At 38.6% G+C, this 13,632-nt stretch overlaps 1 protein-coding gene across 1 annotated transcript in view; it reads left to right on the top strand.

Moving 5' to 3' along the window:
• man1a1 (mannosidase, alpha, class 1A, member 1) overlaps nt 1–13,632 on the top strand; it is a 150,053-nt gene that overhangs the window by 121,892 nt on the left and 14,529 nt on the right. The window contains exons 6-8 of the mRNA XM_078275285.1: nt 6,006–6,129; nt 7,856–7,949; nt 12,815–12,930. Of these exons, the coding sequence (XP_078131411.1) occupies nt 6,006–6,129; nt 7,856–7,949; nt 12,815–12,930 (334 nt within the window). The remainder of the gene's footprint in view (nt 1–6,005; nt 6,130–7,855; nt 7,950–12,814; nt 12,931–13,632) is intronic.

The following is a 13,632-nucleotide window of genomic DNA, read 5'->3' as shown; positions in this document are numbered from 1 at the left end:
TTCAAAATCTGCACGGCTTTCTAAGTCACTAGCCGAAACGAGGGGCCTAGGGGGCTAACCGTTAGCATGCTAGCTTGTTCTCAATGGCAAAACACTGCTACAACACACACAAATTCACCTTAATCTACAAAATGAATTGTATAGATCGACTTACATGTCCCTGTTCTGCAGGTATTCCACGCAAACTTGGAATTGCGCCCAAGTTTAGATGAAGTCTCCCGGCTAATCCTGCCTTGTACAGGCCGAAGTTGGAGAAACAGCTAGCTAGCTCATGTAATCCTTACCTAGCTACTGAGCATGTGCGACTGACAACAAAGATGTTACAGAAGTTGAGAGGTCTCACTCTGTAGCTAAAACAGAGACCTGAACACAGGGTGAAAAGAGGATCTGCAGCAATGTGCAGTACAACAAAAATATGGTGTTTTTTGAAAATTAAACCATGTAAACCTATTCTGATACAATCTCTAATTACAATTATGAACCTGAAAATGAGCATAATATGGCCACTTTAAAAACTGAAATTTGAAAAATGAACCTGGCAGCACTCTCTGGTCGACAAACTATGTAATGGCGACACTGTTTCTGAATTACTACAAATGTATCTTTTGCATTTCTGTGCTGCTATTTCTTGTTTCTTATCAGCTGACATATACAACAATAGTCATGATATCACAGATGAACTACTAAAGACGGCCGATATATTGGGCGGTATACTGTATCGGGGCGCTAATGATTTTTTTTTTAGTAACGTTTCACGGCCTTCATTTTCAGGTTAAGTTGTATAGTTTTTTAGGGTGTGTCAGGCGCCTAACACTGGTTCTAGGGGTCTTTACCCAATGGACAAAGGGAGGAACCCTCATAGGTGTTCTTACCATGGCCACAGTTATGAGTACACACCTGTACATACAGCAGATACACAATCACAGTGTTGATAGTAACACTGTCTCACTACCCTGAGGCTCTTTTTAACAACAGGCAAGACAAGTCTGGCATTTAGGGTATCCAGAGATTTTTTTTTCAAGCAAACACAAACGCACACACTTGCTTTCAGTGCAGCTCTCCTCAGCAGTAACCTCAGACAGTGGAAGGCAGCCATGATTTAAGGCCTCTAATTAAGTTGCTAAATGTGAATCTTATCGCAATTCACATTTCTTTGCGCCTGGAGGAGAAGTACAATAGATTTTAAGACAAGGGAGGAAGAGATATTGAGGGAAGAAAAGCAGGATGGAAACAGAGGTCATGGCATGGATGAGGAGGAGGAGGACAGACACAAAAAACTGGGCGGAAATGTAGACTTCATCCACATACAGAGTACAAATGAACTGAAGGAGTCCTCCGAACATAATACTAGAGGTGCATAAGAGGGCGCTTCCTGGCGTGACATGCTAATTTATGGAGATGGAATGCCTTTTCTTTTTTTCCAGGTTACTGCATGGCGCCACCGAATTAAAATCACTGCTGTTGGCGCTGCTGAATGGACTGCAGGGTATAAAACTAGCAAGCTAGGATTTGTCATTTCACAGCTGGCCAGGAAAATGGCTACGGGTGTCAGAGGTTTAATAATAAGAAGATTAGACACCCCCAAAAGGATAAACCAGATTGACCCTTAAGAGGACTGGAATATGTCCTCCGATGCGAACCCACATAATTCACAGTGGCATCTATCTGTAATAACCCAGTTTTTTCTAAGTTAAGACTTTGGATCCATATTTGTTGCACGGACCCTTTGAGCCCTTTTGTTGTTTCTTGGCTAAACAACATGGCAGAGAATATGATGTCAGATTATCTTTACAGACATTCCCACGACATACAGTCATGTGAAAAAAATGAGGACACCCATGCTAAAGTTGACTAAAAAGAGGAATAAAAAAAATCATCTTTTGGAAATTGATCTTAATGCCTTAATTAAAAAAATGAGGAAAAATCCAACCTTTAAGAACACCAATTTTCTTTGTGAATGAGTAATGTATCGTAAATAAATAAATGTTTTTCCTTAAAATACAGGGGGCATAAGTAAGTACACCCCTATATTAAATTCCCATAGAGGCAGGCAGATATTTGTTTTTAAAGGATTATTTTGTTATAGTTATTTCATGGATCCAGGATACTATGCATCCTGATAAAGTTCCCTTGGCCTTTGGAATTAAAATAGCCTCACATCATCACATACCCTTCACCATACCTAGAGATTGGCATGGGGTACTTTCCATAAAATCATCTCTCAATGCAATCAATCCAGCTATTAGGCTAACTGAAATAAAACCATGCCAATCTCTAGGTATGGGGAAGGATATGTGATGATGTGGGGCTATTTTAATTCCAAAGGCCAAGGGAACTTTATCAGGATGCATAGTATCCTGGATCCATGAAATAACTGGCCTTTCAAAATAAAGGTCTGCCTGCCTCTATGGGAATTTAACATAGGGGTGTACTTACTTATGTCCCTTGTATTTCAAGGAAGAACATTTATTTATTTACGATACATTATTCATTCACAAAGAAAATTGGTGTCCTTAAAGATGGGATTTTCCCTAATCTTTTTAATTAAGGCATTAAGATCAATTTCCTAAAGATTATTTTTTTATTCCTCTTTTTAGTCAACTTTAGCATGGGTGTCCTAATTTGTTCACATGACTGTAGGTTGTTGAAGTGCTCTTTAAACTGCATTCATGAATAGTCCAGCTGTGACAGAGATAAGTATAAGAAATGTTAATTTCTCAGATATGTCTCTTAGAAGCCCCAGGATGTTTGTACTGTAGGTTTCTTTAAAACAACTTGGGTAACTACCTTGCATCTGCAGTTTGATCCCACGTAAGCTCTTAGCTAATGTTTGGTTGCTTCTAAAACTTGTTTTATCGTGGAAATTGGACAGAGATTTAAACTTCATTCTTGACCTCGGAAACAGTAATTGAAACAAACAAGGTCCATTTATCATCTTGCTCAGCATATGGAGTTAGCTTTGTTTTTCCAGTTGCCATGGCATTGTTGAAGTCCTTTTAAAAGCTCAGAGAAATTTCTACTTTCCTGAGCTTTTTAAGCATTTCTTGTCCTTGCTGAGATTAATAAATTGTACCCAAATGCTCCTTTAAACAAACTGTAATGTGTGATAGCCTAGAATGTTCAAAAGAAAGGCAATACTAAACCAAAAACATCATTCCTTTAATTGTAACTGGCCTTTTTTCACATCTTCATGATTACAGTTATGAAACGGGATGAAACATGGGCAAAGCAAATTGATTAAAATCTATGGGCATGAGCTTCTGTTAGCCAAACAAACTGCATCATATCTGTGCTGTCAGAGGTGGCTGATACTGCCTGAGCTCTTGATTTATAATGAAAGTTCAATATCGGCTTTGAAACATCAGTCTAAGCTTTGCATAATCTTTAAAAAAAAAAAAGTCCTCTAGTTCTAGGTCACCATAACATTAATTAACGTTTGCAAACTGATTGTTTTACAGTGTGCTGCATTACATAACTACTGTAAAACATGATCACAAAGAGAGATGCACCACTCTGCCTCCTGTTAGTGAACTGAATTCAACAAACTGAGACTTTTTATTCAGCCAACTTTTGATATTGAATCTTCATACACCTGGCTGTGAAAATGAAGCTGACTGAGGCCACAAAACAAAGTGGATATCATCAGCTAGATAGTGAATTCAAAATTAGGATGAATGTCGTGAATGTTGAGGCTTTAAGGATATATGCTCAAACCTTGAACACCTGTGCGGTATTTTTATAATATTGCAGTAGAGTCTGTACTGCAAGGAGAGGTCATAAACCAAACTGTAAAAAGTGTTTTAATAGCTCAGAGCTTGTAATAACTCTCACTACATCTCGTGAGAAAAGGGATGTAGAGCGTGCTAGTTGTTAACAGTGCTCTGGAAACTGGGCCACATGTGCGTCAGTAGTAAATACAACAGCTGACTCCCATCATATGGAGTAATACAGTCGTATTGTGCTAGTGGATGAATGCCAGTTTCCAATCCCAGTACGGGAAGTGACTGCAACAACACGTTTACATCCGAAAACAGGCATGAATGCCCCTCGGCAGCTATTGAAACAGGTTCATAATGTCAGATATGCAGCGATATCTATCTAACCTTTGCTAATATTAGTCACCTCAAGCTACTTGTCATACCAGACAAAGTAAGACTGTTGCGACAAAATACCTCACTGTTTTGAATCCATCAACGGCGCATTTTATTGTTCATGAAAGCATCTTATTCATCTTATTTCTTAAAGTTACAGCATTTTATTGCTTTACGTAAATTCCAAGTGTTGTATTTTTGCCCAAGTAGTTTAACAACTTCCATAGCTGTGATCAAACAAGTAGACTGGGGTTTGACAGCTCTGGTTTTTAAAACTTCTTCGGTTTCTAATTAAGTTCCAGCTGGCATTTGAGATCTCAAGTAGTCTTAGTTATCTTTCCGAAACATGCAGACACCCTGGCCAGATTAATGATATTCCAAACACACCCTCATCTATCTATCGCCAGTATTTTACTTTATATCTGACCCCTCATTGGTTTGTGTCTGTCTGGTTTACGCAGCAGCTTCTCCCTGCTGTCTTTTATTTTGTTCTCCTTAACAGGGATTTAGTTTGTCTCACAGCGGGGCTTTGGGGGGGATTGGGATTGGCGAGGGAGTTGGAAAGGTGTGTGTTTACCTCTACTCTATCCAAGAGAAGTGATTTATTGTTCGTTATAGGGTTTATAAAACGATTGAAAGAGATGGATAGACAGATCAAGCCTACAAGTTGACTGAGGGGAAGTGGAGAGGACTAATGTTGTAGCTGGAACCCTAAAACACAGTGTATATTTGGGATTCAACAATACATTCAACTTTTTGTGCAGGTAATCATAGACTTGAATATGTCTGCTTCAGTTTAAAGCTAACAAACACACAGCTCCCAACTTAATCAGGTCTACCCTACAGTGATGGGATTTTTCTTCACCATATTATGTTCTCTGACCCTGATCTCTGCTCGCTGCCTGATGCTGCGGTGGTCCTCTCTGTGTCTGGTTGACTTGATTAAATCCATGGTGTAATGGGAAACAAATTATGGCTTGTGCAGCGTGATGAGTTAAAGGGGGGATAATTAGTATGTTCATCCACCTCTTTGAAGCAATATGAGTGTCCCAATTCACACTCCTCCTCCTCCTTTTTTTCTTATTTTTTTGGATCAGCTCAGCTCATGTCCACATGTCCATGTGGAGTTGTTGTAGTGCACACTTCCGTGTGTGTGTGTGTGTGTGTGTGTGTGTCACAGCATAGTGAATTGTTAATATGTATTCATGAGTAGTTACTTGAAGCATCGCCACCAGAGTCATCAGTCCTTAGTCTGGAAGTGATCTGTCAGTGGTTCTAATGATCTAACACACACACACACACACACACACACACACACACCCTCTGTTGCTAAGTCTTCTGTCCTTATCAAGCATGCCAGAGGTTGATAACGCTCACATATGGCCTGAGAGTCGAGTCAACTTCATCGTCACTGCAGGCAACGTCAGGGGAGAGGGTGGGGTCCCTAAGCTCCGATTGACTGGCCTCGAGACACCAGCAAGGATATAAAGTGCTGCCAAAGTCAAGTGTGTGAAACCAACTAAACAAATGCACCCATAAATATGACAGATGGAGTGTGACGATAGGTTTTAGTGTCAGTAGTCGGTATCCATTTTGAGAATCTGTTTGTAAATGTCACTAAAGCAAAAGACGGATTTCTAAAATAACGTGTAAATTGCGGTAACATTTTAGTAGCCTTCACAAAAAGTATTTCTGCTGAGTCACTGAGAGGCTTGAGCTGACTTTTTGAGGATTTATCGCCTCCTTTCAGCTGTGAAAAAAATAAGTTACGGTGGTAGTGCTTGTAGCTAAAAAGATGTCAGATCATCTTCTTAACTGCCTAGTGTCAAACATGATGCAGCGCTGTGCTTCGGTCTCTTTGTAGTCCTGTGTTCTAAACAGAAACCTCTGTCTCCTCTTTCTATCTTTGTCCAGTGGTATTGGTAGAAACTGGCCCTGGGCATCAGGCGGCAGCAGCATCCTGGCAGAATATGGCACGCTGCATCTGGAGTTCATGCACCTCAGCAAACTCTCAGGGAATCCTGAGTTTGCACAGAAGGTAACCGACAGACATGAGAATAGATGATATTGCTTTTTTTCACAGTTAATGGCTGCATTTGCTCAGGATTTCCACTTGCACTCTTGCACTTTAGAAGTTTTTGTAATGTCAAAGGTGTTTTCCTGTATGCAAAAATAAGTACAAACCAGACTCTTCACCCCTTTACCAGGCTTGTGCACAATTCAGAATTGAATTGAGAATGACTCAAATAAATTCCAATTAAATTCTTGAATTTGAATTGATGTCAAAAACAGGATCTAGAATTTCACTTTGAATTTGAATTAAAGGAAGCAGAATTGCAATTCAATAAAAATTCAAAGAAATTCATATACATAATTTCAGGGAAGTGTTTAACAAGGAAGCTTTAACAATGAAGCTTTACAGTATATGTCAGATATGATTGCATTACATATTCTGTACATGATATTAGTTTGAACTACTTGTACAGATTACATTAACAGGAAATGTTTTCCCCGAGCAATGAATGTTAAAAGCTCTAGTCACAGAACAAATAATTAAGTTTGATTTATTGTAATTGTAATTTTGTGGAACATGATGGGACATGACTCCATTTCCCAGAATGCTTTACTTTAACCAAGTATTTAAAATGGTTGCCCAACTATTTGAGGTGGACATTGGTTTGAAGGCTTCTTTTCCACACAATTTAATGTTCAACACTGGACTTTTTAAGTTTCAGAAGTCCCTTACAACTTCAGATTACAAACATTTATAGATTTGACACCTGTAATAACAGCGACATGGAAAATAATAGCAGCCCTAAAAGTTCATCTGTACTAGTTCATTTTGAAGAACCAATTCCAACAAGAACACCTGGAAACCACAGAGCCATAGGCAAGCACTGCAGTGCTCCAGTCTGTGGCTCCATCAAGGCTACTTCAAGCGTCTTCTTCTTTAGTGTTGCAGGAAAGATATTCAGACCAGAATGGTGCAGACTCAATGATAAAACATTTGAGGAGCTATTGAGAATTAGATGCAACAGTGTTGCTCAGTGAGTTTTGAATCGGAATAAATGATAACTGCATTTACAACGACTTTGTGTTATTTGATTACTTTGAAATGAAAATAACATTGGAACAAAACTAATTAAACAACATTGAGGGGGGTCATTTATTTCAAGAATTTGATCATTATATTTTGGAACAAAATGTATGCAGGGTTGAGGAGTGACTATTTACGTGTAATGAAATTATGTAATTCAATTACAAAATTAATGTAATTGTATTTAGTTGTATTACTGAGGTAAAATGTGTAATTCAATTAGTTACTAATCAAATTAAAAAGAAATTGCTTTGCATTGATAAAGTAATCCAAATACAGTAATCCAAAGTACATTTATAATGGGTAACTTATAACAGTAAGCAATTACATTTCCAAAGGAACCTTCTTAACACTTAATGTATGTGAGATTCAACACATTCTTTCTGAATTGCCATTAATTTAATTCCACTTCCTGTCATTCCAATTCCACTTCCTGTGGGGCGGAGTCAATTCAAATTTCAATTCATGAATTGAATGGAGGCCAATTCTGAAATTGATTGAATTTTGCACAAGCCTGCCCTTTACCTTATTTCCCAAACAGCGATGTTGATTATGTCACATTTGTAACGGCTTCTGTCTTATAGCATTTCATACAATCCTCTCACATACTACATTTTCACTTGTGGTGTTTGAATTGAGCTTTGCGGTTTATTTCTTTAATCATTAGGTAATGAACATCCGAAAAGTACTGAATCGCCTGGACAAACCCCAGGGGCTGTACCCCAACTACCTGAACCCCAACAGCGGCCAGTGGGGCCAACGTAAGTCCTCCTCAACCCTCTTATCACATCCAATGGCTTCCTTTTTTTCTTGCATTTGCAACTTGCATAGTACTGATGGCAACACCTGAGATGTTGTGCCAACTAGTATTTGTTCTCCTGTGTTTGTATTTTCTTCTATATGCTGCAGGAAAAGTTTTTGCAAGTCAACTGATTTTATCATTAAGATATAATTACTAACTCCTGTTAAAACAAGCTTCTACTAGACACAGCATGAAAACATGATCAGTGCTGCTCCCGCTTTTCTTCTAGGAACTAGATATTCCAGTTGCTCACATCAAAGCAGATTTAAGTTGTCAGTGTGATTTGGGATACTGCTTTGAGCACTTTTTAATAAAGGGGGCCATCCTTATTAACTGACTGTAAAAAAATGGGTTGGTCTTCTCTGGCTCTTTGGTCCTTGGCTGGCTAAAAGAGAGAGTAAACATGGCTGATTGCTTTCTGCCCCGTACGTTTTGCAGACACAAATTCAAGACTTGCTCAAGATTTCCTGCAGAAGAATAACAATGAAACAGAGAGAGGCAGAGATGGTTATTCCACATTTAAATACAGTGTAATTAAAGTGAAAATCACAAGCTGAAATCGTTGGGTTAATAGTAACCTGAACTTTGAGGCAGATATTAGAAACATTGATGAAATTTGTCACAGAGGTTGGACTTTTTCTTACCCGAGATGACACTTACACATGCAAATTACCACTTGTCTGGATTACTGCACTTAATGCTGCTCTTTCAAAGAAAACTATCCTACACCTGTAATTTGTACTGATCTAAAACCAGGAATACAAATGTCCTTCTGATATTACAATCACTTTACTGGCTCCCACACAGATTTTAGAAGTTTAAGAGTGATGAACTCGCCCCCAATTATTGTGAAAAATGATCTCATTCCACTTTTTATAGAGCTCCTTAATAGAGCTGTCAGATCCACCGACTTCTTTTTGTTAAAAACCTTCTATGGTCTCAGAGCAGAGCTCAAATGACAAGTCGAAGATTGGATTAGTCGATCGATACACACTTGATTAATAACTCTTTTGATAATCGATTTATAACGAGTCTTTTTTTTTAAGTCTAAAATTCAATGGTTTCATCTTCTAACAATAAATTGGATCTCTTTTGATTTTGAGCTGTTTGCAATTTGAATACATCAGTTTTGGCTTTGGGGAAATTTGATATGGATGAAGAAAAATGTTTATTTGTTTTACACCGAACGATAAATTGAGAGACTAGTCAGCAGTTTAGTGGGCAGTGAAAGTAATCAATAGTTGCAGGTCTTATGGCGAGGCAGCTTTCAGTTTTTGATGATTTAGACTTTGGACTATTTATTTCAAAATCTTGGTCACATTTGTTCTTTCAGAGTAGCATGTAATAAGGATTGTCATTTTGTATTATTTATATTCAGATTATTTTGGTCTCATCCCTCTCATTCTATTTTACTCAGTTTTCTCTTTCATCATTCCTTCTGTTTCACTTACCCTTTGAAAAGCAGATTGAATTGCATACTTTTGTATAAAATGGTACAAATAAAGTATTTTTGGAGGTCAACATTTTGGACATAAACATGTATTTCTTTTGTTCTCTTTTGATATTGATTTCATATTTGATTACAGATTGACCCTACAATTGTTCAATTTGTGCAAAACAAGATTGATTTATTTTACATTGTTTTATCAGTCAATGTCCACGCTTTTTTGCTTCTCATCACTCTCTCCGTCTGAACCTTGTTGACTCTTTTTACATTACTGCAACCCATCATTTTACCCAAGTCACTGTCATTTCCCAATCCCTATCTTTAACATCGTGTCCGTTCAACTGGCTGCCTTTCTGACAGCTTGTGGTAACGAGTTATAATTTTGAATCGATTATCAGTCTCTTCAAACAGTGTAGCTGAAAATATAATGATGATAATGACGGAGAGGTGAGGAAGAGGAGAGAACGGGGCTATTGGAAAGGAAAGTATAGGAACATATGGAGTTACAGAACGAGAGATATTTATTGGAGAAGTAGCCTCGCTTTGCCAGACCTTCCTTTCCGGGATGGGAGAAAAACATGCTCTGGTTTATTGGCATTTTTTTTAAATCAATCACAATCATCTTGGGCGGCGGACCGAGCAACGGCGCCTCTGCAAAATAGCCTCGGGAAGGAACTTGTTTTGGTGGAACATGTGTACGTTCCAAGGTAACGGACATCCGGCGGAATCCCGGAAGTGAAAGAATCATGTATATAGACTAATAGAGAAGGGGTCGGCGCAATCCCGAAAGTGGAACGTTGTGTATAAAGACCAATAGAGAAGAGATCTGAGGTATAGTCTCTCCTAATGCCGCATGTCATATGTCGCTGAAAACTGCCAGCTGAGTAGATATAATGAAATTGACACTGACAAGTGGCAGGAGAAGGGCTACATATCGCAATCTATTTTTCAACCCATTCTTAAAGCAGCTTTAAGCGATTTTTAACCACTGGAGAGCAGAAATTGGACTTCAAAACAAACTGGAAGTGACAAGTCTTGACAAAGCTACTATCAAATTATCAAGTTCTTAAAGGAACAGTTCGACCTTTTTGCTTATTCGCTTTCTTGCATAGTGTTAGAGAAGAAGATTGACACCAGTTAATTGTCTGTACATTAAATATGAAGCTACAGCCAGGAGACAATTAGCATTGTCATCACTAACAGAGACTTCAGGAAGTCACTGCTCCCAGGAAATGGTCTGGCACATAACCCTTCGAAACCACAAATTATTTTTGTATAGATTAAACAAACAAGATATACCATGTTAGTTAGTAAGCTTTTAGATGTGCTCTTTCCAGTCGTCATGCTGAGCTAAATTGACCATCTCAAGGCATTAGCCTCATATATAATGGACAAATGTAAGAGTGTTGATTGTCTTTGTCTAACTCTCTGCAAATAAACAAATAAGCATCTATCCCAAAATGTCGAACCAATCCTTAAATGTTTTGGCAAGCTAACAGCAACCTGTTCAACAGAACCAGAGTAACATCCGAGTAATATTTCTCATCACCGGTCAAATGAAAGTCCAATTTTCAGTGGCAATTTTTCTAAATCTTTAATGGGAAGTGTGGAGCCCCAGGAGCCTAATCACAACATCAGGAACATCAGAAAAATGATCCTTCAGCCTGCTGTTTTTTTATTTCTGCCACCTACCAAGAACTGCAGAGATTAGGCAAATTAGACCGATAATAGATTAAAAACTGACTTTGTTTGAAACAGTGTCTGCATACAAAAAAGTACAGATACATCATGTTCTTTGTGATTTATTGTTTTGAGACGGTGGTGTTTGACTAAATAGGGCATGCAGAGGTGGAAAAAGGAAATTGAAAATCAACACAAAAGCTAAAGTTGTGTCTCTAAAGTTGTTATGATCTGCTGAGACTTCAAGCTTGTGAGCGTTTCACTTTTGAAATGAATGAAACTTAATAACCTTTCATGCTTGATACGCTTAAATACTCATTTCACCTTATAAAACTATCATGTTTGTTCAGGCCAGTCACTGTTCTACATAAAATCAGGGCATATTTGTCTTGATTTCCACAAGAAAGTTGTGACATTAAATGAGAAATACCTTTGATACAGTTTTATTATTGAGTTTTGAATACACACTGGTATGCCTCAGAGTTTATTAGAGTCCTGTCTGGTATTGTTTTTGATACCCAGCCCCTGACTGGAGGGCTTTTAGTATCTGTGATGGTTAAATATGGACCTGCACCTCTGGTCTGCTTACTTTTTATTATCTGATGCCTAAAACATTGAATAAAGCTACTGATAGCACATCTGCAGTTATAATTGTTGGCATTTAGTGACACTCTTAACCGGAGCCAGTATCTGTGCTTTTTATCCAAGTATTTTATGCAAATGATGACACATTCAATTAGAAATGCTGAATAGAAACAGCAAGTTTTAACAGAACAAATCCTCACTCAAAAAAGTTTGTTGTTTTAGTCAGAGAGGGTTTTTCATCTAGAGAAAAATTATGCAATAGTGATGGGAATGCATTTGTTAAATAAATTATGACCTGGGGATGTTTGCAGCCTAATGTTGTTGAAAAATGTCTCTCAACCACAGCCTCACAGAAATGCTCCCGTGTCTTTTTTATATGCTGTACATTCACAGAAAACAGATTCATGTTTCAGCTTTTTTATGTTTAATCTGAACAGCTGTTATGTTACCATGTGTAGATAAGGCATGCCGAGTCATAGTTTCCACCCTCTCTGTGCTTCGAAGTATGCATCTAAGCAAATATGTTTATACACAAATTTATAATCGGTTTTCGTGACTTCTATAATCAGACAGCTCTATTTTAAGCGCGTCATCTCTCTCGATGGCGCGGTGCTCCTGCTCCTGGTTTTGATAATGAACTCGCAAGGGCGGCAGGTACTCTTATCGGCTCAAAACCAATCTTCACCACCTGCCTCCTTTCTTTTCGCTTCAAGATGATCACAGCTGACATTTAATCTCTGCGCTCCACAAACAGGGCTGGACTCTGTTAATGACACATGCATATGGATGAGCCTTCACTGGCGATCAGCAGGGCGAATGCAAAAGTACAGCTTGGCTGGCTGAAGCTCACCTACGATAACCTGTTCTTTCACACACACACACACACACACACACACACACATATATATAATACTGTAGTATATCACAGATTGTAGATGTGTTCCCTTTATTATTATTACACACACATACACACACACACATATCTCGCCCTGTGTCATCTGAGGATGAGCTATGGATGGTCCAACAGTTGTAATCTAAAGCAGCATACATGTAGGAGATGTGAGAGAGAGAGAGAGAAAGAGAGAATAATCTTGTTCATCTGTGTGTTGCAGATCACGTTTCTGTGGGTGGCCTAGGTGACAGTTTCTATGAGTACCTGCTCAAGGCCTGGCTGATGTCTGACAAGACTGACGAAGAGGGCAAGAGGATGTATTATGATGCCCTGCAGGTAACACACACACACACACACACAGAACGACTATACCTATGTTACATGTTTTGTTGTGTACTTACACTATCCAAAATGTTTCCAACAGTTTTCAAACCCAGAGAAATCTGTAACTTTATTTCTGACACGTGACCTTTCATTTAGTCGCCTGTCAGTGATGTCATATAACCTTTGACCCCTCTGGTTCCTCTAACTTCCGTCAAAACACTGGCACCCAGATGATACGTTCGAGAGTAATTGTAAATCATACAATGTCACAGAAAGAATTATAACCGTAATACTGCCGTAATTTTCTGCCACATGGCATCATTTTGTCATTAATTACATGGCACTTTGCAACACAGTGATACAGCAGAGACATTATTTATTGATTTCAATACTGATCAATCCAGCTTAACGTTACTACAATGTGCTGGTTGACAAGTAGCTAATGCTAATACTTGGTGTATAAGGTTACAACATAGTTCAACACGCTCAAAGTTATTTTTAGTATGATTGTTTTGACCACGGCTAACAGCACTGGGCTAACCCACGAATACGTTCACCAGTAATATTAGCTCTATAGGTAGACGACTAATCTAATGCTAATTTAGCCAGCTAGCAACCCCCGGTCTGTTTGCCTCACTCCCGCGACGCTAAGAGACTTCAGTCGGTATGAGAGCTGACAACAGCCCCGGGACATATAGTTTATGTTAGCTCCCA

This window comes from Sander vitreus, chromosome 18, assembly GCF_031162955.1.
Source record: "Sander vitreus isolate 19-12246 chromosome 18, sanVit1, whole genome shotgun sequence".
Classification (NCBI taxonomy): domain Eukaryota; kingdom Metazoa; phylum Chordata; class Actinopteri; order Perciformes; family Percidae; genus Sander; species Sander vitreus.
Note: the sequence above shows the minus strand (reverse complement) of the source record. Positions and strands in the feature narration are given on the sequence as shown.